Here is a 26,893-nt window from a genome sequence, read left to right as displayed (position 1 = left end):
GGGAGTTTAGTCGTGAGAAACGGCATTCTCAGACTAAAGTGCTGGCCGTGAGGCTGGTAGCGTCGCGCTAAGCCGGAAAACAGCCGCGCGGGTTGGCACTTTTGTCGGATTTCTCCTCGCTTCCCCAGGGGGGGGTGCGAAAAGAAATACTTTAGCCCGCCCAAACATCGCGTTAAATTGAATAGCTTCGGGAGCTTCCTCCCGGGGCTAATCATCGCTTTTAATTGAATTCCCCCCATTGAGGGGAGTATGCCTTCATTATGGTTTATCGAGGGCTCCATCTGCATTTTGCAATAGGGGAAAATACAGCCACCGACCTGCGTGTACAGGTATATAGATATGATCAAAAATGTAGGCTCCTCTGTAATATCATTGAACATGAAAATCACTAAGTTTAGGTGATTACACAAAACATGCACATCTTAAGGTCCATTTATGAAATAGCATTGGCAGAACAGATTTTTTCTCAAGCAAATATTTAACAAGCAAAAAAAAGTGATGCATAGCTCTCCCGTGATACTGGCTGGCAGCGGTAAAAAGACATTTACTGCCTCGTTATCTGTCCAGGTCACACGAGAACACTGCACTGAACGCCTGGCCCTTAGCATCCAGTAGCAATAATATTTTAACATACTTTAAAATTAAAAAAAAAGGGTTATATTACTAATAAACCATTGTTACTTCTGTCTTGCCACCAGAGGAAAATAGCTCAGAAGCGCTCCCAGTGATGGCTCCCACTGGCAATATTCCATGCCAGCGATCACAGCCTGCAGAAATAGGGAGCAATCTGGGGCAAAAATCACACATTTTTTTTTTTTTTTTTTTTTTTTTTACAGATTTTGGACCCTTGTCCCTATAATAAGGCATTTTTATACTTCCTGATGGAAATAAGATTTGCAGAATGGGTAAAGATAGCTTAAAGAGAAATGCGTGAGTACAGGATTCTTAAGACAAGCACTGAAAACTTCAACATACTACATGCAAACAGCTGTTGTCTTGCACGGACTAGTAAAACAAGCCACATTGTCCTTATAACACAAGTTTATGACTATAACACATATGAATGTCAGGAGACAGAATATGTCAAGTAAAACATCTGCTTCAATCTGATGGGACAGAAGTGGTCTTGGTGCAATTAAAATCAGTCAAGCGGAGTCAGATTTATGAAATGAATACAAAAGCTCAAGCTAAGGGCTGCAGAGGTGATACATAATTGTTTTTATATATTTTAGATGTTACTAACTTCTTTTTCACATATCAATCAACTATGTGACTAATTAGGGCTTAATCATCTGTGTGTATTTTAAATAGATGGTTTGTATTATTAGATAGAACTATGGAAAGCTATAGCTGTGTGGTAAGGTGTAGGAGCAATAAAGACAATGCCTAGCCCTGATGAAAGAATGGTGCAGGGGTTCATGCCCTATTTAAGAAAATATAATGAACTAAAAGTATGCAATCTCCCAACGTTATGCTCCATGGGTCTTGTACAGTCTCAGGTCATTTTACTTGCAAAACAGCAAAAAGAACTATGTGGTTGAACAGGATGAGCAATGACGCCCTTTCAGTTATGGACTAATAGGGCATCAACATATACGTTCTGGAGGTATACGATAATCTTATTAACACGTATTGTAATTAATAGTTTATATAGTGTTCAAAATTGGATGCAATTGGTTCCCAAACTCGGCCCTCAAGGCCCCCTAACAGTCCAGGTGCATATGCATAGATCAGTGACTTTCAACTTTTTCAACTCGAGGCACACTACACAAGATTTTAAAATTGGCAAGCTACACTATCCGGCGATGCAGTGTGCGTGACCAATGAAAAAACAAACCTTGACTCCCACATAAAAATATACACACATATTGGCCTCCACAGGAATAAAACACACTACATTGGCCTCCACAGGAATAAAAACACACTACATTGGCCTCCTAAGGAATAAAACACGCTACAGTACAAGTGTGCTGATCTGACCGTCATGGCACACTTGACCACCGCACGCGGCACACTAGTGTGCCATGGCACAGTGGTTGAAAAACGCTGGCATAAATGATATAATCAAAGTGACTGAGGTACTAATTAAGTCACCTGTGAATATCCTATAAACCTGGACTGTAAAGCTGGCCACACACTAGACCAACTTACATCCAACCAGCCAACTTGTTGATTGGTTGGAATGAAAATCTGGTAACATATGGGAGTAAATGATGATCAGCAATTTGCTCCTAAATGCCAGAAAACAGATGACAATGGTCGTCAGACAAGTTTGTTAAATGTTTGATCAAAACAATTTGTTCAAACAACAGTTTTTAGTCCATTTTCCGGCGTTTGGGAGCAAATCGCTGATTGTCATTTGCTTTCATCCATTACCAGGTTTTCATTCCAACCAATGAACTAGTTGGATGGTTGGATGTAAGTTGGTCTAGTGTGTGGCCAGCTTTAGGGTGCCGTGAGGACAGAGTTTGGGAAGCACTGCTTTACACATGTTTTATGGGATATTTTTCTATAATCAGAATATAACTCTGGATATTGAAATTAGTTTATTAATTATTCATCTATTTAATAAAAAAAAATAGAAGAAATAAAAAAAAAAAATACAAACACAACACTACGAACTGGATTTTGTACCTGGAATCACTTTTGCCCATTTCACCACTTGTATCATCTGTTTCCCAGCCAAACGGTTGAGGCTGGACAAGAGGTGTTCTGCACTATCTGGCTGAGTTGTGTCATACCCCGCATACACTACTTCAGGTTCAATGTTTTCAAGTATCACAGATGCTGACAGGGAAAGTTCAGGGGATACAGCGGATATGATTGGAACGATAGTTGTGTTTGTGGATACAGAGGTCTCTTTTGAGGCGGATTTGTATGTATTTTCTTCCTTTGTTGGGGGCTGTTGATGTGGCTGCTGTTGTTCTTCATGAACTCCTTTTAACTTTCCCAACTTTTTAGACTTTCGAGCTGAAATGAAAAGAGGCAAAAATTATATGCGATTATATGTGAAGCGCAATGAATAGAGTCTTTGTAGATGGAAAAGATCATATGCATTATTTGTTTCTTCCATTGTCTAGGCCAGTTCTGGCCAACTTGTGGCTCTCCAGCTGTTGTAAAAGTACAAGTCCCAGCATGCCCTGCCACAGTTTTAGCAGTCCCTAATAGCAAACTGTGGCAGGGCAGGCTGGGACTTGTAGTTTCACAACAGCTTGACGGGTTGCCGGGAGGCTTGCCTGCCTTTCCGGGGGGCCGATTCGGGAGGGTAGGCAAGTATGGTGCAATGCCAAATCAGAGTTAAAAGGAAATTAACATTTAATACTTTATCATTTCAGTTTTTAGACTAATATCACTATCCGTTTCAGGACCTTGTGCATTTTTCCATCATGTACAAACGCAGATTTATTTTAGATTATGTTGTCCTTTAAGATGCACTGTTTGCTGAATGTTGGAGTCATATATACAAATATAACGTAATGCAAAATTTGTTTTTACGGAATAACATGTAAAATTCAGTTAATATTCTTCATTTCAGTTGAATTACTGTATATGTAAAACACCACCTACATATTTGTTTCAAGAAGCAGTTGAAATAAGCAAATATACAGAATCTAGTGAAATGCCCCACAGTATGTTGCAGAGTAGCCATTCAAATTACAATTGGTTTCTCAGCCCTGTCCCAAGTGCAAGTTGGACCACTGTAAAGTGATTGATAAAACCAAAGCAAAAACAAAACAGACTTTACTTATATCACAATACAACTAAATAAATCTGTAATAGGCATTGACAATTCATTTTTTAAAAGGTCCTTACTGGATATCAGTCTTACAAAGGCTCTTTGTCACAAAAGAGGATATTATATAAAAAAGGAGGTGCAATGGAAACTTTGTCTTGTCTCGAGAATTTATACATCATTTATATTCATTATCCTATAACATTACAGAGGTTTACTTCACACATATCCATGCTCTGTCACTGGTAGCAATTCTTGGACTTTTGTATATTTTCCTACATTTAGCATCTCATGCTGGGTACATACGCACACGCAGGAGGGTTTCTAAGTACCCAGAAACCCCCCTGCCCGCTGATCAGTAAGTGTAGTGCGGACTGCACTGAGTGCGGTCTGTACTACACAGTAACAAGCACACCACCGCCGGGTAGTACACTCGTACTACCCAGCGGCGGTGTGTTTGTTTTAGCAGCCAATGAGAGTCAGACAGACTCTCATTGGCTGCTGTGCCCACTGCTGGAGCTGGTCTGGAGCTCACTCATGTGCTCCACCTTCTGGCTCCCGCAGTGGGTGATGGGAGAGACGTCATGACGTCTCTCCCATTGTGCAGAGCGGGAAACGACAGGCGGGGGGATTCAGGTGTTTTTTCCTTTGTCTTATACATGTAAGGGGCACTACATAGCGGTGGGGGCACTGGTAGGGTGAATACTACCGGGGGCACTGCATAGGGGGGGGACTACTATTGGGGGCACTGCATAGGGGGGACCACTACTAGGAGTACTGTAAGGGGCACTGCATAGTGCATTTGCCACTGGGGTACACACTATAACAAAGAATTGGTCTGCAGACCGGTCCGCCGTCCAAGTGGCCGACTGGTAAGTTGTACATGCTTACCAATCGACTGCTCGATTATATCTGGCCTGACATCACAACTCAGCGGGCATTTAAATTTGCTCGTCCAGTTGAGATGTCAATGTCGGCGGTCCCTGCATAAAGTGCACGAGCGGTCAGCGAGACACACATGCAAATAAAGACATTTTACTATATAGTATATAAATATATAGTAGTTCTATTATAGATATTTTTTAGGAACATATTAAAATTAATCAATATTATTCCCCAATTAGCTGTTGCCCGCAGCCTCGCCTACTATTAAATCGCTTCTGTTGAAAAAATATTTTATTTGAGGTGTTCGAGTTGTATGGCTTTGCATATGGGCCCTGTTGGCGGAGTGGCCCATTTGACCAACAGCGCTATACAGACTGGTGGCAGCATCGACTTCACCCACCACTCACACCAATGTCACTGTGAGCCCTGTGCACAGACTGCTATGTATCCTATCCTACACACCCACCACTCACACCAATGTCACTGTGTGCCCTGTGCACAGACTGCTATGTATTCTATCCTATTCACCCACCACTCACACCAATGTCACTGTGAGCCCTGTGCAAAGATGGCTATGTAGCCTAACCTATTCACCAATCACTCACACCATTGTCACTGTGTGCCCTGTGCACAGACTGCTATGTAGCCTATCCTATTCACCCACCACTCACACCAATATCACTGTGAGCCCTTTGCAAAGATTGCTATGTATCCTATCCACCCACCACTCACACCAATGTCACTGTGTGCTCTGTGCACAGACTGCTATGTAGCCTATCCTATTCACCCACCACTCACACCAATATCACTGTGAGCCCTTTGCAAAGATTGCTATGTATCCTATCCACCCACCACTCACACCATTGTCACTGTGTGCTCTGTGCACAGACTGCTATGTAGCCTATCCTATTCACCCACCACTCACACCAATATCACTGTGAGCCCTTTGCAAAGATTGCTATGTATCCTATCCACCCACCACTCACACCAATGTCACTGTGTGCTCTGTGCACAGACTGCTATGTAGCCTATCCTATTCACCCACCACTCACACCAATATCACTGTGTGCTCTGTGCACAGACTGCTATGTATCCTATTCACACACCACTCACACCAATGTCACTGTATGCCCTGTGGACAGAATGCTATGTAGCTTATCCTATACACTCACCACTCACACCAATGTCACTGTGTGCCCTGTGCACAGACTGCTATGTAGCCTATCCTGTTTAAGTGATTGTGAGCCCAAAGCACCTCTCCCATCACCCTTACCAGATGAGCGCATGGTGCCACACCTATCTCTTACATTGAAGATGTCAATAAATGTTGTTATTGTTATTGCTCAGTTTTAGATTGACGGATCGAGATGAAACAAAATGCAGGGTATTTCTAGACGTTCCCACTACAAAATGATGCAGTTTTCATGAAAACCGGTTCAGTAGTTTTTGCACCAACTTGGAACACAGGCACAACGTTCTTATTATATTAGCATAGATATCACCAAATAGATTAAATAAAATTAATTTATTACTCATTTTAATTGATTATTGGTATTTTGTCAACTGTCGAAACTGGTGAGAAGAAACATTCTTGACAATAAGATCTTTCTATACATCTTTAACCTTAACAATAGTGTATATACAAGTCATTCTCTGGCAATGACACCAGCTTCAGTCAGGGTGCGATTTTGGTAGGAATGATAACAGGCGTTTCCTTGGTAGGCAATCACAGACAATCATGTAAAACAGCTTAGTGGTATATTTTCATTTCTCCTCTGTGAACCGCTATGTCTGCACTTCTTTTTAGAATGTGATCCTAATAGATTCAAATGAGTGTTCTTGAAAACTAAGAACTAAACAATGGTGAATTTTTGCCAAATTACATGTTCACTGGTCACTAAATAATACAGTAAATTTCATGTGACACCTGACTGATAAAAATGAACAAAGAATATTAGTAAATCTGTATCGGTAAATACAGTAATATTAGTAAATCTGTTGTCTGTATCGGAGGAAATCTGCTGCAGAGCTCAGAAACATCCCTGTCTTTCTATATTTCTCTCTTTTTAGCTGTTCAATGGTGCAGTTTTTGAAAGGAACTCATTTGGAAAATGTTCCTGCTTTCTAACCATTACATTTACAGAGCTTCTCATTGTGAGACTGAAGCTGAAACAGGTGGAGCAGACTCTGACAGGTAAGTGGCATAACTGTGTTGCAGTCTATGTGCCCCCTATAGGGCCTGGTAGTAACAAGGGTCTGAGCAATGCAAATACATCCACCCAGGAGGCCTCAGGTTTGCGCTGCGGAGAATGCTCCAGGGCCGGTGTGATTGAAAGGAGAGCCAAAAAGGGACTTCACTGCACACACGGCAGTCCCCACAATTCTCATAAGAGTCTCTGAAGCATCAAGAAGATTTGCATGACTGCATTAAAACTTTTTCGATTGGGCCTTACAAGTGCTAGGTGGAACAATTAAAACTTGAGGTCCTTCCTGTGGAAGGCTACACCACCAAAAGTGTTGCCAACAATGAAAGGATGGGGGAATAATGTGCAGCATTGTACATTTTAACTGTAGTAATGAAAAAATGTATCAGTTGTATTTATACAATGGAAGCTCCAAATTTGGAGAAAAAAAGTTTGACAGGTAAGAAGTATTGCACTGCCTGAAAAAAATTGCTAGGCTACTAGATATCTGCATATGCCGAATCAGGGGCTTAACTAGAACTTTGTGGGCCCATAGCAAAATCTTGTAATGGCCCCCCGTACCCCACTGGTACCAAGAGGTTAAAAATAAACAAACAAAAAAACAAACACATTTGACCCCAAATGATAAATACACATTGGCCCCCACATGAACATAAAAACATACCCAGCACTGCAAACAGACAGATTATATATACACACACATATATCTACTGCACTAGATACATATATATCATGTATATACATATACTCACACTTCTGAGGAAGCCGCTGAGCGTTAAGGAGGCGTAGAAAAGCGTAAAGGGACTGTACTTTTCACATAACCAGCTGGTTGTTTCCACTGTATATCTCCCGGGAGAATCGTGAGTACAGGCATTTTTTTGGAAAAGCGGTGGATTGAACTCTATTGGCTCTTGGTTGTCCACAGATTTTGTTTTATGCCAAAAGAAATGTTACTAACATTGTGGATATAAATGAATAACTGATCCCTGATTGTCCGCAGATGTGGATTGAAGTTTTTCTGTGCATGCGGATTGAAGTTATACTACTAATTACAGGGGCATATACTAACAAATGCTTCATAGTAAACAGAGTATAAATTTTAACTGTATACATACCTGTTGGAGCTTTTGCCTAAGAAATCATTGACAAAAACCAATGAGATACCGATTATGCAACATCACACAATATGATTATTGCTCTGCTTCCTAAAAAATTAACTGCCTGTTGCTTTTCTACTAACCCAATTAACAAACCTCCCCACATTTAGTTTTTGGACACTACTATACAGATCTGTGTTGATTTTTTTCAGCATTTTTTATGGGGCTGCTATAATTAAGTGGCTACACCGACCGGTTTCCAATATTTTATTTTTAATATGTATTTGGTTATTTATTTCATTTAATGTATTGTTTTTTCTTTATATATATTTTGTAATAAATTGTTTAATTTACTAGCGCTGTCTACCCCTCTTCTTTATACACATATATGTATACACATGTACTGTATAGAGGTATATACATGCTACTGTATATTATATATATAATGGGCACATATTTATAAAGATATTATAAATTGGCTTCATAAGCAGGCTGTCACCAGCTGCAGCAGCACAATTTGTCTCACTCACAGACAGTCATTCCTTTAAACACCGACGCCACTCCGCAGCCGCTGCCTGCTGTGCCACAGGACCCTCCCACTACCAGTCCCTGCCTGCCGCCCAAAGAAAAGAGAGACTCGCGAGATGTTGATGTCATCCTCTCGCAAGACCAGTAGCACTGCACGCCGGGTGGAAGCCGGTCAGTGTCAGTGAGTGACACACAGGGCCCCCGCCCATCCGGAGTTTGCCCGCAGTCAGCAGAGTTTAAATAAACACAGTGGGAAATAAAAATAAAGTCTGCAGGGTGCAGTGGGTTGCTTGTTGGCATGGCCGGCCACCTAGCAAGCGCACCCCTATAGTTACCCACTGTGCTGAATGTATAACTCGGGCAAGTCTGGTGTTCATGGTGCCATTCAAAAGTTCTCTACTACCAAGATAAACAAGCCAAGTATCTTATTGCTTCATCCCAGGGATCCACAATCATGAGCATTTGTGAAGGAACATTCTGTATGTAGATTCACAGTGAGTGGTCAATATGTTGTGTTCTCTTTTATAATTTTATATAAATTTACTTGAGAAAGGCTCTTAACGTGAACACTGAGTGACTAATTAGCATGTGCCTTGTCCTACTCACTTGAGGGCACAAATATAGTAATCCAGCCCTGTCCATCTCTTCTTCTCATACCTCCCTCCCATACCCCATTCAATCATGGTTTGAAAAGCGGAAAGATAATAAATACATTGTAGTCAAATTACAATGTACAGACCCATTTTGCTGACTAGTAGACACAGCTGAGTGCTATATGATATACAATAGAAGAAATATCTGGTAACTGCATCAAAAGCAGAATATTTGCTGCAAAATGCAGAAAGTGGAAACATACTGTATGGGGACAAATGTATTTCACTTAAAGAGCACAATATGTACTAAACAATGAATAGAAATAGAAAACCTAGTGCCTGAATCACAGCAGTGCACAATGCCAATGGCAATTATTTGCTACTGCATGTGCGCGAAAATTCCTAAAAACTCCTTTGGTGCCTGTGTTACACAGAGTGTATGCACAGGTCGCTGTTGTCATCAAGATGTCTGAGAAAAGGGATAGACGTTCCTGGGCGGTTACTAGGAGATGGTCTGTTTTATGGCAGTTTCTCGGGCATGTCGGTGAAAGTGTTTACGTACACCAGAGCCGTAATTATACTTTTTGGTGCCCCTTTGCCAGAAAGAGCATTGGCGATGCTGGGGATAAAATAAAAGGAAGCTACAAGTGAGAATGATAATGTACAGAAAATTGACAGGCCCATACAGTGCCCCCTTGTCCTGTGGTGCCCAGTGCCATGGCACAGGTCGCACTACCCTAGTTACGGCCCTGACATACACAGATGGTCAACTGCTCACACAGGAAGCCATAGGCCTGGTGCAAGTTTTGATGGTGTGACAGAACACACACCAATCAGTATTTCTGCATCTATGCATGCTGACAGTGTGCATCTTAGCCTTTGCACATTCAGACGCACGGATGTACACAGAGGAGGAAATTTGTAGCAGTATTTGCAAAATGACGCAGACTGGTGACCGCCAATAAATGGAGTCGCTTCTGCGTCTGCCTGTGAATCAGCCCCCTGGACTCTACTATGATAAATGCATGGGCTCATATAAAGGAGCAATTCTAAAGAATACTGGGCCTCTCTCCAGTTTGGGACACACAGTGGTAGTCAGGGGACTTGGGCTACATTACAGATAACTATGATATAAACAGTCAAATTCAGCTCTATCAGAAGAAAGTGAAGGCAAGACTTCACAACGGGCGCTTGACTTGGGCAATTTTTCTACAGCAGCTGTAGTAAATGAGTTTAGTCACACTCAATGTATAGGGAAAAGAATGAATGGTTACAGCGCTATGAGAACTGATAATTAACCAGATGAAGTGCAATCAAGGTAAAATACAATGATTTAATAGTAAAATAAAATAAATGATTAATGTAAAATTAGCCAATAATAATGCTACCCCTTCAATTGCGGCATACAAATGGAAAGATTTATGCATATAGTATCTGGAACTCCTTAGGATGACAGTGGTAAGATAATCAATGTTCCAAATGGGTAAGTCTCTAACCAAACTCACGATATTAGGGATCTGCAGTATGCTAGAGCGGCATTATGCTCTGATAGTGTCCCTTGGAGTGGTGAAACTTTGTAATCCAGATGGTGATTTAAATGTGATGATATGCGTCCATCTGTTCCTTGGAGATTGCCCAAACAAGTGTGTATGGTCCACGGAGTCTGTTCCAGGTGGGATGTCAGCAGTGGAAGCAGAATGATCCAGATGTATCCTTTTAGAATAGAGGGGTGCGAGAACAGCTAACGCGTTTCGCTGGGTAACCCCCAGCTTTATCAAAGGTCATAAAGCTGGGGGTTACCCGGGCGAAACGCATTAGATGTTCTCGCACCCCTCTAATCTAAAAGGATACATCTGGATCATTCTGCTACCACTGCTGACATCCCACCTGGAACAGACTCCGTGGACCATACACACTTGTTTGGGCAATCTCCAAGGAACAGATGGACGCATATCATCACATTTAAATCACCATCTGGATTACAAAGTTTCACCATTCGAAAGGAACACTATCAGAGCATGATGCCGCTCTAGCATACTGCAGATCCCTAATATCGTGAGTTTGGTTAGAGACTTACCCATTTGGAACATTGATTATCTTACCACTGTCATCCTAAGGAGTTCCAGAGATTATATGCATAAATCTTTCCATTTGTATACCGCAATTGAAGGGGTAGCATTATTATTGGCTAATTTTACATTAATCATTTATTTTATTTTACTATTAAATCATTGTATTTTACCTTGATTGCACTTCATCTGGTTAATTATCAGTTCTCATAGCGCTGTAACCATTCATTCTTTTCCAAATTCAGCTCTATATCTATAATGTAAACAAGTTATTCCCTTAATTATATAAACTGAATACAGTATAGCTCACTCTTATTTTCTGTGCAGGAAAGCAAATACTACATCTTCCCAAATATCACTGGAAAAATGGTGCTGCAGAGCTGGAGGGACCCACTTGCTTACCACACAAGGTCATACTTACCGACTTTGTATGAACCCTTATCGGGAGCAGTCCGAAGAGCTGCTGCTGCAGGCCGGTTCGGAGGCAGGGCCGGGCTGTTGACGTAATTAGGCCCCGCCCCTTTCCCCGAAATGTCAGCGATGCACAGGACCGGGAGGAGGGGGCAAGTTGCACAAGGTAAGGTGTATGGAATGGGGGTGGCCACTGCTCAGACGAGGGGGCCTGCTGCACATGGGACCACTGGGGTGTTAAAATGCCCCTGTGAGGAGCGCTCATATTCTTGTAGCACACATCATCCTGGTATAAACATTTTATTTACCAGCATGAGGCTTATTTACAAGGATGAGATTTGTTACAAGAAAATGGCCACAGTTTTCTAGCACACAGATGTAGTCTGTGTAGTCACCCACTATAGCAGGAGTCGTACAGGAATCAGCAAGTATGCTTAAAAACCATCAATTTTGGCATGTTGAGTTCATTATAATACTTTAATAATGCAGCCATATTGGTGCATGGCTAATGTAATATGTATGTACAAAAATATAACTATTGTGGTAACTCACCTATTTACATCATTCATTGAAATCATTATTGAAAGTAAATATACATATAATATGTGTGAAATAAGTCATGCATAAATATGATTAAAAATGTGCATTGTAATTCATAAATATATACTTTCCTGAGGTAAAACATGATTAGTCTTATATATACACAATATATATAATTTATGTATACAAGTGTATGTATTCCATGTATTTATATATAAAAGTTTTTATGGTACTTCTTTCTGTGATGAGAATGGGCCCCAGATGAGATACACATACACCATCATTTTTCAACCGCTGTGCCGCTGCAATCATCACCGCAATGTCGGACTTGGGAAGTGCTGGGATTTTCGGGGTGCCCAGACGCGACCCGACCTAACACATAGCCTATGACTCATAAGTCACGCATGCTACGTCACATTCCCACCCGCCCACTGCTGCTCCTGCTCCACGACAGAGAAAAATAGGCTCTGGCACTCCCTCTGTATAAACTCCTGCCGCTGTGGGAGGGAGAGAAAAAATTAGCTCCTCCAAAGTAGGGGCCAGTGTATTTTTATTTTATTACTGTAGGGTCCAAAGTGTGTAATTACCGTACTGTGGGGGACTATGTGTGTGTAAATGACTGTACTGAGTACAGTGTAATTACTGTGAGGGCCAATGTGTGTAGTTACTGTGGTGGACTGTGTGTGTAATTACTGTTCTGTGGGGGACTGTGTGTGTGTGTACTCTGGGGGGTCAATGTGTGTAATTACTGTACTGTGGGGTACTATGTGTGTGTAAATGACTGTATTGTGTACAATGTAAGTACTGTGAGGGTCAATGTGTGTAGTAACTGTGGTGGACTGTGTGTGTAATTACTGTTCTGTGGGGGACTGTGTGTGTGTGTGTATTGTGGGGTTAATGTGTGTAATTACTGTGGGAGCAATGTGAGTGTAATTACTGTTGGGGACAATTTTTTATTACTGCATTTTTTGCTGTGGGTTTGTGGGATTGTCTGTTCTTTTTTTCTGTGGGAGCCAATGTGTGAGTATTTTTTTCCTGTCAGGGCCAATGTGTGTGTGTTTTTTTTCCACGTGGAGGACTGATGGTGTGCCTTCTATACACTATAGAATAAGGGGCGGAGTGATACAGCTTGGAGTGATTTGATACAGCTTGGAGTGATTTGGTTCCCGTCAGAGAAAGAAGTACAGGGCTGAAAAAGAGGTATACAGTGCCTTGCTAAAGTATTGACCCCCCTTTTATTTTTCATGTTTTGTTGCCTCACAACCTGGAATTAAAATGGATTATTTGAAGATGTGCATCATTTCATTCACAGAACATGCCTACAACTGTGAAGTTGTATTTTTTTCTATATTGTGAATCAAACAATATTTAGGACAACATAACAGAAAACTTCAGCGTGCATAACTATTCACCCCGTTAAAGTCAGTACTTTGTCGAGCCACCTTTTGCGGCAATTACAGCTGAAAGTCACTTTGGATAAGTCTCTATGACCTTGCCACATCTTGCTCCTGGGATTTTTGCCCATTCCTCAAGGCAAAACTGCTCCAGCTCCTTCATGTTGGATGGTTTCCGCTTGTGAACAGCAATCTTCAAATCTGACCACAGATTCTCAATGACTAGGCCATTCCAACACATTTAAATGTTTCCCCTTAAACCACTCGAGTGTTGCTTTAGCAGTATGCTTCGGGTCATTGTCCTGCTAGAAGGTGAACCTCCGTCCCAGTCTCAAATCACAGGCAGGCTGAACCAGGTTTTGCTCAAGAATATCCCTGTATTTAGCACCATCCTTCTTTCCCTCTACTTGAATCAGTTTCCCAGTCCCTGCTGCTGAAAAAAATCCCACACATCCCATCCATGCTGCCACCACCATGTTTCACTGTGGGGATGGTGTTCTTGGGGTGATGGGATGTGCTGGGTTTGCGCCAGACATAGCATTTTTCTTGGTAGCCGAAAAGTTACATTTTAGTCTCATCTGACCAGAGCACTTTCCTCCATACATTTGGGGAGTCGCCCACATGCCTTTTGGCAAACTCAAATCGTGTCTTCTTATTTTTATCACTAAGTAATGGCTTTTTTCTGGCCACTCTTCCATAAAGCCCAGCTCTATGGAGAGTACGGCTTATTGTGGTCACATGCACAGATACACCAGTCTTTGCTGTGGGACTCTGCAGCTCCTTCAGGGTTACCTTTGGTCTCTGTGCTGCCTCTCTGATTAATGCCCTCCTTGCCCGGTCTGTGAGTTTTGGTGGGTGGCCCTCTCTTGGCAGGTTTGTTGTGGTACCATATTCTTTACATTTGATGATGATGGATTTGATGGTGCTCCAGGGGATCAACAAAGATTTGGATTTTTTTTTATAACCCAACCCAGAATTGTACTTCTCAATAACTTTGTCCCTGACTTGTTTGGAGAGCTCCTTGGTCTTCATGGTGTGATGCCTCTTGCTTAGTGGTGTTGCAGCCTCTGGGGCTTTTCAGAAAAGGTGTGTTTATACTGACAGATCATGTGATTTCACACAGGTGGACTTAATTTCACTAATTATGTGACTTCTGAAGGTAATTGGTTGCACCAGAACTTTTGAGGGGTGTCCGGCTCATAGAGCAGAGGAGGTTGTGAAGTGGAGGCAGGGCTGGCTGTGACTGATGGCAGCTGGGGGAGAGAGAGAGCAAGGAAGCCGAGCAGAGTGTGACAGCTGTCGGAGAGGCTCCTCATAGCAGCTGACAGGTTAAATCAACAGAGGGAAATCAGCGAGTAAAGCTAATTGGGACAGTACAGCAGCGCTAATAGTGGTTACCGCTTTAGATCCACTACATATAGGAGGAAGGATTTTATAATTATGCTGATCCAGGGCATACTTGTCGACTTCTATGGTTTCCCCCCGCGAGAATCCCAGGGAGGAAAAGCAGGTGGGCAGTGTTGGGGGCGGGGCCGGATGGGATGCGTCATTGAGTCATCAAATAACGCAATTCTCATGGAAACCGTCATTAGGTCCCGCCCCCTACTCACGGACCCAACGATGTCCGGGAATACACTCCCCATTCTGCCCACTTCACTAGGGGATTCTATCAGATCCATTTGCAGTGCCAGCTGAACTCATAAGTCAGTGTACATTTCAGTGCTTCAGGAGAGAAATGGGGGAGAGTTTTAATGGTCCCATAGACCAGAGTTTCCCAATCACGGTCCTCAAGGCAGTTCACGTTTTAGAGATATCCATGGTTGAGCACAGGTGATTTAATTAGTACCTCAGTCAATTTGATTTAACCACCTGTGCTTAACCATGGATATCTCTAAAACCTGAACTGTTGGGGAGCCTTGAGGACCGCGTTTGGGATCCTCTGCCATAGATCATAAGTTATGTTTATTTACTGCTAATGCTGCAACATTATATAACAGGATACAGATTGTACAATAGTATAAGAGTAAAGTTATATTTGTGTGGACTCTAAATAGAGCTGAGAGAAACAAACCTTTCAGGACACAACTTTGTTTATTAACATTTGTTAACTTTGAGGACAGTAAATAATAAGCAAATATATACGGATGTTACACTTTTTGGAGGATTACTTTACAGAGAGTCAGTGACAGAAAAAATCCTCACAGGCCTAAGGATATGTGCAATATACTTTGAAAGCTAAGGAACATTTATATTTACTATTAACAAGAATAAATACCCAGACTCGCAGGGGGCGGGTTAGGCACTAAGGGGGGAGGGTTAGGTTTAGGGTTGGGATCAGGCACCAGGGAAGGAGAGAGAGGGGGAGGGTTAGAATACTGCCTGACAAATGTTGGTATTCTAACCCTGTCGGGATTCTGACCGCCGGCATCCCGTACCCCTATTACTTAATCCCCATTCATATTTGGGTTTTCCCAAGTAGGCCCATACTGACTACAAATACTTGGGTGGAGGCACTGATAATAACGTGAGGTTAAGGGTGGGTAAATATTAGACAGGGATTTAGTAACCTAGGTTCCCTTTAAAGAGGTTAAAGGGGGGTGGTATACAATAATAAGATATTAACATATGTACTTATGCTGACTTGTATGTTCATATTATAAGTGAATCTGAAAAAGTATTTTAATTTATGTTCTCCTATTCATACTTTAAAAAAAAAAATAAAATACACAAAATATAACCATCTTTCCTGTCTTTTTGTTCGAGTTCATCAATCATATAGACATGTACTTAAATACAGGAATATTGAAATGACTGATCTTGAAACGGTTACCTAGGTGACCAATAAGTGCATGACAAAGGCTGTTAGCATTCCATGCTGAAGGTCAAATAAGATGGTACTAGTGCTGGCTTATGAAAAGACCTTAAGCCTCAGAGGACTACAATGTCATAGATGTCTGTAAGAGCCTTGCTCTGATTTCTCAATATTATTGTTTGTTAATGGTAGTCTACAATGTTGGCAGGGAACCAATTAAATATATAGAGGAAGCAAATACATGGAAAACTCATGCTTTGTTTATCTGCTAATGCAATGAACGACTAGATAACAAGGCCAAAACAAAATGAAAACATTTTCATTACTATAGAAAACATTGCAATTAATATAAAAGCATAGTACTCCCACAGAAACGCATATATTTACTTATCCAGTCTTCATGCTCACATCTGTCCTCAAATGGTTTACAAATACCTGCAATCAAGCTCAATTTAGGTAAATATATGTTTAATACTTTTATTATCTCAATAAAATTTCTTTTATCTTACAGTTATAAAAAAAAAAAAAAACTGTCCTGAAAACACACAAAAATACCAGAAAATACAATCATAATGTTACTGTTACACACGTGGGTGATCTGACTGGGTATTTCTCCAGCCAAGCGGCTGTTTGGGCACTAGCCTCCATGGAGCCTGTTAGTGTGACCGAAGGGAGAGTGAGCCCAGATGGAGAAAAAATAACAGCCTATGTTGCGGGAACACTGTTCTTTTTCTGGATGCGGCTGATGGGGTGCCTTTTACAGGCTACAGTGTAGCAAACTAGTGCATATGCTGCAGTGTATTTCTGTCTGTATTGTAATCATGATAGCGATAATACATTTCTGTATTTGCAGTGAGCATGTCATAGCATTTAAACATTAAAGGATAACACCACCCCAAAAGGTAAATAATTGATTCTATTTATAATATAAAGAAGACCCTTAAACCCAGCAAAAACACAAGATAGGGTTTATCCATATTTAAGTAGAAGTTCCCAGGCTGGCAATATCCATCGCAGAGTATCACCAGCGATAGTATCCTCGGCCAAAGCTTGATGATGCCTACTTAACATTAATGATAGGAGCACAGCCGACGGTACGTGTTATCTCAGTATGGTAAAAGTGGCACCAGAGAGGAAACAATAAAGCATTTGAATATAATTCCTTTTTTTTTATTTGTTTAATTTTTATTTCTCTTTTAAATGCATTTTTTTTTTAAAATGAAATCGCTACGGTGAGCCCAAATCTAAGCCTTTCAGTACAGTACAAATGTATGACCCAGCTCATGAATAGGTGTGACCAGGACTGGTTGGCAAAGTGGTAAATATCTTCTTACTGCTGCCAGCCAGTATCAAAGCTTTGTGGCAACAGAAGATTTTCTATTGCTGCAACATTATAAAAACACTCCACAATCTCATTTATTGGAACTCCCTGATACATCAGAATTGGAAGCTCACAGTAGAGTGGTAGCCAAACGATGCTAGAAGTTTGAACAGACAGGTGAAAGGCTCTCGTGAGCAGGACTGGCAGTAACACTGTGGGAGCTGCCAGGTCAGTGAATCTGTGGAGCATTGGTAAGACGAATCATGATCTCTTATTTACCTCAAATAAATTCATCTAAAACTCAAGTTATATATTAAGGGTCAATGCAAGCTTTTCAATTCTGCACAACACAGTCATACAAGGTCAACTGTGCTTCAATAGAAAGCTTTGTTAAGATGCATACAGACACAACGATTTTGTTACCAACGATTTTATGAACGATTATCTGTCAGATTATCTGTTACATTATCTGTCAGGTTTTTTAAAGTGTAATGAACGATTTTTTTGAACTACAAACGATTTTTGCATATTAACTTAATGAAAATCGTTGAGTTGACAAGTCTGACTGAACTACAAACGTGAACACGCATGAACGATTATCGTTTGACTCAGAAAGTGAACGATTTTGTCAAACGATTATCGTTTAACGATAATCGTTCAAAAAATCGTGTGTGTATTCAGCTTTAGAGGTGCTTACATCTATACCAAGCAGAAGGCATTACTATTCAAATGTGCAGGCATTGCTACTTCTATCAGTCATTCAGGGGAGAAGCAACAGAGACATGGAATCCCTGCGCTATGTCACTACAACTGGCTGATAGTAGTAATTGCGTCTTTCAACTTCAATTGATTTTTTTGGAAGAGACCACGCAGGTGCCCTTGATGATGACTTGAAGTAAACCATAGACTGCCCATGCAGATCCGTGAGCAACTTGGTAGGTGGATGGTTCTTCGTATGTTTTGAAATACTAATTTTTGTGGGTTTTTTTTGCATAATTTGCATACATTTGCTACCAACTCTGCATCTACCCCTATATAATCATTCACATATGTCCTTGTCCCAGTGGAGTTAAAATCTACATACAGGTACAAACAAGGTGAGTTTTGTCAGAAGCCAATTACATTACCAGTATGCCATTGGAGTATGGAACACCCAGAAGGAGACCATACAGATGCCACATGAAACGGAGCATGTGAAGCAGCAATGTTATGCTAGCCACTGTACCATCACTTTGCTACTCCAAATTATTGGTTCGGAGTTCCGTCTTACAGTTTATTCCTCATACACAGTAGTTACAGTCAATCATTGGGGCCATTTAATTAATGTGTGGCAATATGGATGTGTTTCACAGCTGCCATTTATCAATAAACTTTGTCAGGTCCGCTGAGTGATACTCCGTTGACTCCGATACTGAACAGTGAGGGTTAGCTTAATATTATTTTGCCACGTGATATTTTCATACTAGTCCATTCAAAATTTTTTAACAAAATAGATTAATAAAATATAAAAAAGTATTGAGCATTGAATAAAATGATTTATTCAAAGATTAAAGGAATTACATTTTCTTCAGTTAAATGTACTACCACAATGCTCGTTAAAGGTTTCCCATGGTGAAGTGATCACTGGCAGAGGTTGCTGCCAGCAATATCAGTGCTATAACTGACAGTACAAACTTGACGTTCAGGACAAGCCGGTCACTGGCCCTGTGAATAATATGCCCTAATGTCTTTTTCATGCAGCGGTTACCCCCTTGATCCACTACTTTGCATTTTTTGTGAGTATTTAATGTTTAATTGGAATTATTTTGATAGGTTGAGAAGACCTATGACCAACCCAAATGTTCCCAGTTTCACGGTTATGTATCTGACTGGTTTGGAAAACAATAAATATATATTAGTTTTTGCGCTAATTAATAAAGAGGTCTGGCATGTGAATTAAACACCGGTTTTGCTCAGTTTTCTGGCAGCTCTTTGAAAAAGCTCTCAGAAAACGGAGAAAAACCGGTTAGAGACACCCCGTTTGTTCCTTTACAAGTGTGGATCTATTGCTTGGTTCCTGCAGTGGATGAAAACTTGCCTGGAGACATCACTTTTGCTGATCGCTAGCCACAGAGGTGTGCCTCTACACAGATGCTGCATGGTGACACAAGGAATAGCGGCTCTGTGTAAGGGGGAGATTTCAGCCACCCGGCTGGTGACAAGTAACCGTGGTTGTACATGCAAGCCACTCATTGTCTGGGGACGTGGCATAACAAACTGAGTACACAGCTAAACGGCACAGCATTTTATGCACCTGTGGTAATGATCTTACAGAGGTTCAAGGCACTAAGGTGAATTTAGCCAAGGAGATCCTATTAACCTGGCCAGCAATAACAGGACTTTGGAAATTTTCTCCTTTAAAAACGAATTTGTTGTTTACAGATCTACTTGGATACAATATCGATTACACCCAAAAAAGAAAAAAATCTGCTGTGGTGAGCCTTCATACTAATAGCCAGTAAAAGGGGACCAATTTAAAGACCCCTGGAGTATAAACATAAGAGACGTTGGGCTATATTTACTAAAGAGCGGGTTTTTAGAAGTGGAGATGTTGCCCATAGCAACCAATCAGATTCTACTTATTTATCTAGCACCTTCTAGAAGAAAATAGCTAGAATCTGATTGGTTGCTATGGTCAACATCTCCACTTCTAAAATCCCGCACTTTAGTAAATATACCCAGTTATATTTTCTTTTTGTCTTAATGTTTTTTTGTGACATTTTATTGTGATTTTTTTTTATAGGAATATACACTGATATGATAGCAACCGGTTGCAACCTTTTTACTGTTATATTGTGCAATAAATAACTTTATATAAGTATTTTAGAGTATTTGAGTGTTTAATTCACATGCCAGACCTCTTTAATAATTAGCGCAAAAACTTAAATATATTTATTGTTGTACTGTACTGTCTCTTTTTGGATGCAGATTTGTATGTAGTCACAATAGTAACAATAGTTTCTGCAGCTGTGAGACATAGAAAAAAACTCTCAGTGATATCATATTTATAAAATGGTTTACTATCGGTGCCTGATTTGAGTATGTCTTGTGGTTTGGAAAACAGCTTACTTTTTCAGTCTAACAGGCATTACTGACGTTATGAAACACACATTGACTACAATATAGAAACTGAACAAGAGACAAAGTTTGTGACATTTATTTAAGGCAGGCTTTTTGACCTATGAAATCCTCTAGTTGAGCTGGAGAATGCCAACTTTATTTCATGACATTATAACAGCCAAAGAGAGATTTGTGCAAAATATTTCATTATATATACAGTATGAAGAATAATTCTTAATATGCCCACCTCACATCTTCTCTGTAAGTATACAGAGAAACACAGCAAGGAGCCAGAAATGATAAAACATGAAAAATTACAAGTGACAATAGATTTCATTCAATGTATTCAATTCTGTCATTACTCAGTTATGTTGCTTTATATACGGACTATACTTGCACGTTTGGTTAAGTGGACCTTTGAAGTGGAAATGTCCAGTCAAAAGGCCTTTAATGTATAGTTTGCTTTTGTATAAAAAAAAAAGGTTACAGTTACCATTTTTGATTGCACCCATGACCTTCAAAACGATGGTTTGTTTTAAAACTTCTGTTGTATAAGGTACATAGAAATTATATAAAGAACCTGATTAGATTAACTGTTAGAATATGAAGAACATTTTTACTGCTCACATTACAATACTTCTAGATTTTTCTGACATCTATGCAGACTTATTAGTGAACAAACATGCACAGGAGAGATCCGGCTGCTGAGTACCTGCTTTATATGACTGATGGCTGACAACTCCCATGGTTTATATGAAAATACTCTAAGTTATTACAGAATTTCATTGTCACTACTTTGTTTAGTTTGTCATTAGCAAAAACTTCGGAAATCCAGGTTAAAAAAAAATGTGGTACTAAAAATATATGACACATCTTGGGAGGATATTAAAAATTATCTTTAAAAATGGAATACTATGGGACACAAACTTGTGCCAGAACCGTTTTCAAGGCCCCATAAGTAACATTATGCTCTTTGAACATTAAAAAACTGACTGAATAGTAGATGTTTGTGTACTTTACATCAATATCATAAATGGACTAGATAGCAACATAGTAATAATTTAAATGTAAACATTGGATGCTGATTAATATTTGAGTAATGATGTAAATTATTTTTAATTAAAGAAATAGTTTGTTTGGAATATTGAAATTTTGTTTTATAACCAAAGTACTGCAAGTAACACAATTCTAAAAATAAATAAATAAAAAATAGCCTGCTACATTGTGAATCAGCACAACCTTCTTTTTTGTGACAGACGGAATTATCTCCTTGGGCTGCGCTTGGTTGGTTGCATAGGACAGACCATATGGTGCCTCTCTCTCAGTCTTGTGCACAGAGCCCGGCCTTTGGGAATGTTATACATTTAAAGAACCAGCCAGCTATTTATCATTTTCATTATCTATACTTTAGCTCAATTACTATTTAATCTATAACTCACAATAGATATTTTGTATATATTATCAAGCTTTATTTATTCATTAGATCGCAGAAGTAAGGTTACTGTAATCATAGCAGATCAAAACGAAATGTGAAATTAAAGAATATCTACACACAATGGAGATAACCATGTTGTGTGTGAAACCAACGACATTCGAAAAAACATGATTAATGGTAATGAGGAACAACATACTGATGAGCCATTGGTTTCTGGTGAATGACAGTGACACTCATGAATAGTAGTTCAGCCCACAAAATGGGCTATCAACTATCATTGGCATACAGTACAGTATACAATTAAATAAGAACACTCTCCCCAAATAATTGATACACTGTACCAAGTAAGAGATGCAGAGACTTTGGGCCTGATTCAGACCCACTCGCGAGCGGCTGTCCGCTTGCAAGTGGGTCGATGTTCTGCACTGAGCATGCGCACGACGGAGGGAGCTCCGTCGTGCGCATGCGCCAGACGCGACGAGCGAAGGAAAGTCCTTCGCTCGTTGTGTCTGATCAAAGGGGGCGTGCTGTCGATATTGATTGACAGCACGCCCCCTTTGGTGGGCGTGCTGGGGGCGTGCCTCCCTGACGGGGGCGTTCCTGAGGGAACGCCTACCGTCAGAAGCCGGCCCACTGACATCACTAGTGATGTCAGTGGGAGTGATTTTGGCTCTGATAGAGCCAAAATCACTCCGGGCCTTGCGGTTGAAAACCTCAACCTCAGGCTCCGGCTCGCAGTTTTGATGGTCGCAATGGTCAAGACCATCGCGGCCATCAAACTGCACGCTCGTATAGGCTGTGGGTGGTGACCCACAGCTATACGAGCGTCCAGGAGGACGCTCCATAGTTATGGAGGACGGCCCTCCTTCAGAGCGTGCGCTCTGCTCAGAGCGTCCGGCTCTGAATGAGGGCCTTTGTTTCCACATGGGGATCCGAGCATATCAAATACATGCAAACAAATTGCCTAAAATATGGCTAAATAAAAAAAATACTCCCTAAAAATCTAGAAAACACAGTGCAATAAACGCATGTTAATTTGATATTTTTTTCTGTAATATATTATATATATATATATATATATATATATATATATATATATATACATAAAAATGTCAATGGTCCTGCACTCTCAGTAATAAACGTTACTTAGCTGATTGCCCCCACTGTGGTAGAGAGTATACAAATCGTAGCGTGCGGCACTCCATGCATGAAAAAAAACAGACATGATCAGCTTCAAAGTGGGCTGGGTTCATTTTTGTAAGGCAATATCATCTTTATGTTAGAACATTCTTTCTGTTCTGCAGCTACGTTTTGTAGCGATGGCTGCTGATTTTAGGCAGCATCACTGCTATATTAGAGGATTTTTTTTGGAAGCTTGTATTATATGTGTGTATAATTATTATGATGGTTAATGAGCTAAGTAATAGTTGATTGTGTTAAATGCAGTATAGATATTGCATTGGTAACACCGTATATAGTTTAAGTCACCATCTAAACCTTACATACATATGTACTTCTAACTGATATGTGTGTTAATAAGTATGAGCTTATCCCTCTGTATATTAAGAGAATGCATAACAGCCTGCAGCGTGTGCAGTGTCCAGTGTTGATAAAATTTCTCATGTTACGTTATTTTGTTGTCAGTGTTACCGTGGTGATTGTTGTAATGCACCCTCGTTGTGACGCAATGACGTCACCAGAAAGGCGCCGGCAGCTGGGCGTGCAGTCCCGCCCAGACCAGCCTGCATGTGGTTCACTGGGTGATTATGTGTGTGTATTTGAAGCTGATCGTGTCTGCTTTTCTTCATGCATGGAGTGCCGCACGCTACCGATTTGTGTATATATATATATATATATATATATATATATAGAATAAATGTAGGTGTCACTCTCCGGTCTTGGTAATAATCCACACAGGTAACTGTCACATATCAACGTTTCGAGTTTATTATCAAACTCGTCATCAGGACAAATATAAAGACACACTTCTCACCTTATATGCACCTGTACACCCCCCTCGGACGCGCGTGTCCGGCCCCGTTCAGCGCGGCTTCCGGCTGCCGCTCAGGCATCGGCGCTCACCGATGACGTCACCGCCGCCGTCGCGTTGCCTAGGGGACCGTGCACGCACTGTCCGTGTACAAAAATCACATATCGTGTGAGACAACACCTAATGAATGTTGAAAAATAAACTAATAAACAAGTAAGTGCACTAAAAACTACAGCTGATTTCTATATGCATAAATATATATTTCGATCCTAAGAGAAGATAGTTTTATGGATAATGGTTGTTACTAATGCATGTGTCAAAAGACCACATTGTAAGCAACAATTTATACACTGTATTATATACATGAGGTAAGTATATCTCTAATGTCACATCTTTTATACCTAATTATAATTATTTTTAAGAACCCTACTGATTAATAACCATCAATCACCAATATTCTGATACTACAACACATAGGCTTATTTCGTCTCAAATGAATGCTGAAAAGACCAACTGCTCATTAAGACCCTTAGGTTTGATGGTATCTAGTAAATATATCCATTTGGTTTCTAATCTCAACAAGGCTTTATGTCGATCACCACCCCTAGGATTTTCCGGTATGTGGTCTATGACCATGAGTCTTAAATTAGCCATATTGTGTTTCTTTTCACAAAAGTGTCTAGCCACCGGCTGCTCTGACATTTTTCCATTAATTGCCATTCTGATGGCTGATCTGTGTAGTGCCATTCGTTCTTTAAAAGTACGGATGGTCTTACCCACATAGCACAGCCCGCATGGGCACTTAATCAGATATATAACAAAAGAGCTTGTACAGGTAAGTGGGTATTTTATTGGGAATTTGCGTCCTGTATGGGAATGCGTGAAAAATGTGCCCGTGACCATATGGCCACATGTCACGCAGCCCATACATTTATAGCAACCTCCACTTTTCTTTTATATATTAGGTGGTTTATTCAACTCTGTAATGTCAGATTTAACTATTAAATCTCTATGGTTCCTATTCCTCTTTAAACACGGACGTATTGTTGTGTGTTTAAGGCCTTTAAGGTGTTGTCTCACACGATATGTGATTTTTGTACACGGACAGCGCGTGCACGGTCCCCTAGGCAACGCGACGGCGGCGGTGACGTCATTGGTGAGCGCCGATGCCTGAGCGGCAGCCGGAAGCTGCGCTGCACGGGGCCGGACACGCGCGTCCGAGGGGGGTGTACAGGTGTATATAAGGTGAGAAGTGTGTCTTTATATTTGTCCTGATGACGAGTTTGATAATAAACTCGAAACATTGATATGTGACAGAGTTACCTGTGTGGATTATTACCAAGACCGGAGAGTGACACCTACATTTATTCTATCTACTATTCAGTGAGCACCAGGGCAAGTTCATCTTGGATTAGGAGTGCCTACACCCTGGAAATTGTATGCAAGAAAGCACTTTGTGCTTCTCTTTTGTATGTGCACCCTGCAACTTAAACCGTCTCTCATCAGTGTACCTGAATCACCACTGATTAAAATCTAGTCTGTGCATATTTCAGCACAGTGTATTGTGGCTTTTAAACACTACAGCGACATTTCTTGTGGATATTGGAAGTACCTAAGCATGTGTTTTTTTTTCAGCAATATAGCCTGTAAAGATTGCCTTGGAACAATAACTATGACTATGATACAGTGAACCTTTTTCAAGATCTCTGTAATACATCAAGTTGTGTGTGACATAGTGCATAATACTGTGTGGAATATTGAAAGTCTCTCTCTGTACATGTTGCAGTATTGCATTTGAGTGGTGTCTCATAATTAAACTGAATGAGTTAATATCAACCAAATTGACACGCTTGTAGACATATTGAGTATTAAGTTGATATATACTGTTGTTACTGGTATCACAATGTCTTTGAGCAATATCGACACTGATACAGGGGGTTTCAATAGAGCTCATTTCCCCATAGGAGAAATACTATCCTTCTCAGACAGTGAAACTGAGGCGGTGTGGTTTAAAGAAAGACTTGAAGATACCTTAGGAGACATTACATCTGAAGAAATATATCAATCATTATTAAAAATGAAAAAAAGAGAGATCGACTTTCTACTCCATGGTATCACCCTATCAGAATTCCATAGGGAAAAAAAGATCCCCAGAGGGTTTAGAGTTAAAAATATGCCTACAATTGGCAGATTCAATAATGAATTCTGCCGACGTTGGGTTGCCGTGCTGAATAAGTGTGCTTTCGACCTAATGACACTGGTAATAGAAGAATCAACACGTGAATTAACCCTTTGTAAATCTAAGATCAAAGAGTTTGAAGATCTACACTTGAATGCTCTTATTAATGATACCTCTAACCCATGGATTGGATAAATTGACTCAACAGTTAATCACATACAAAAAAGATCTTGTCAATTTTAAAAAACAGAAACTGGAAAAGGTTAATAAAGACTATAGTGAACATCGAGTTTACAGATGGTTGGATAGTGGTAATCCACAGACAGGCAAACAACGATTTACAGGCCCCCGTAGACGCCATTGGAAACCAGAGCAATCAACAACTAGTGACATCTGTTCCTCATCAGGAGAGGATAATCACTCCATACAGGGTGCACATATCTCCGGTAGACCCCCTTTAGGGGTGAATACCCGTGCAAGGCACGGCCAAAATGGAGGAAAACCCGTAGAGGTGGCCAATGTCGCCGTGGCACTACCCAGAGGGAAAGGCAGGGGACTCAAGAAATAAGCACTGTATTTAATTTGTCATCTAGAAATTTTACT

At 40.5% G+C, this 26,893-nt stretch overlaps 1 protein-coding gene across 2 annotated transcripts in view; it reads right to left on the bottom strand.

Moving 5' to 3' along the window:
* NR3C2 (nuclear receptor subfamily 3 group C member 2) overlaps positions 1 to 26,893 on the bottom strand; it is a 400,488-nt gene that overhangs the window by 64,041 nt on the left and 309,554 nt on the right. For both annotated transcript variants that reach the window (XM_088448406.1, XM_088448416.1), the window contains exon 5: positions 2,635 to 2,970. In XM_088448406.1, coding sequence (XP_088304532.1) covers positions 2,635 to 2,970 — 336 coding nt within the window. The remainder of the gene's footprint in view (positions 1 to 2,634; positions 2,971 to 26,893) is intronic.

The sequence above is a fragment of the Taudactylus pleione genome, unplaced genomic scaffold, assembly GCF_031769625.1.
Source record: "Taudactylus pleione unplaced genomic scaffold, aTauple2 ptg000021l, whole genome shotgun sequence".
Taxonomy (NCBI): domain Eukaryota; kingdom Metazoa; phylum Chordata; class Amphibia; order Anura; family Myobatrachidae; genus Taudactylus; species Taudactylus pleione.
The sequence above is the reverse complement of the archived record's forward strand: the minus strand, read 5'-3'. Positions and strand labels throughout refer to the sequence as shown.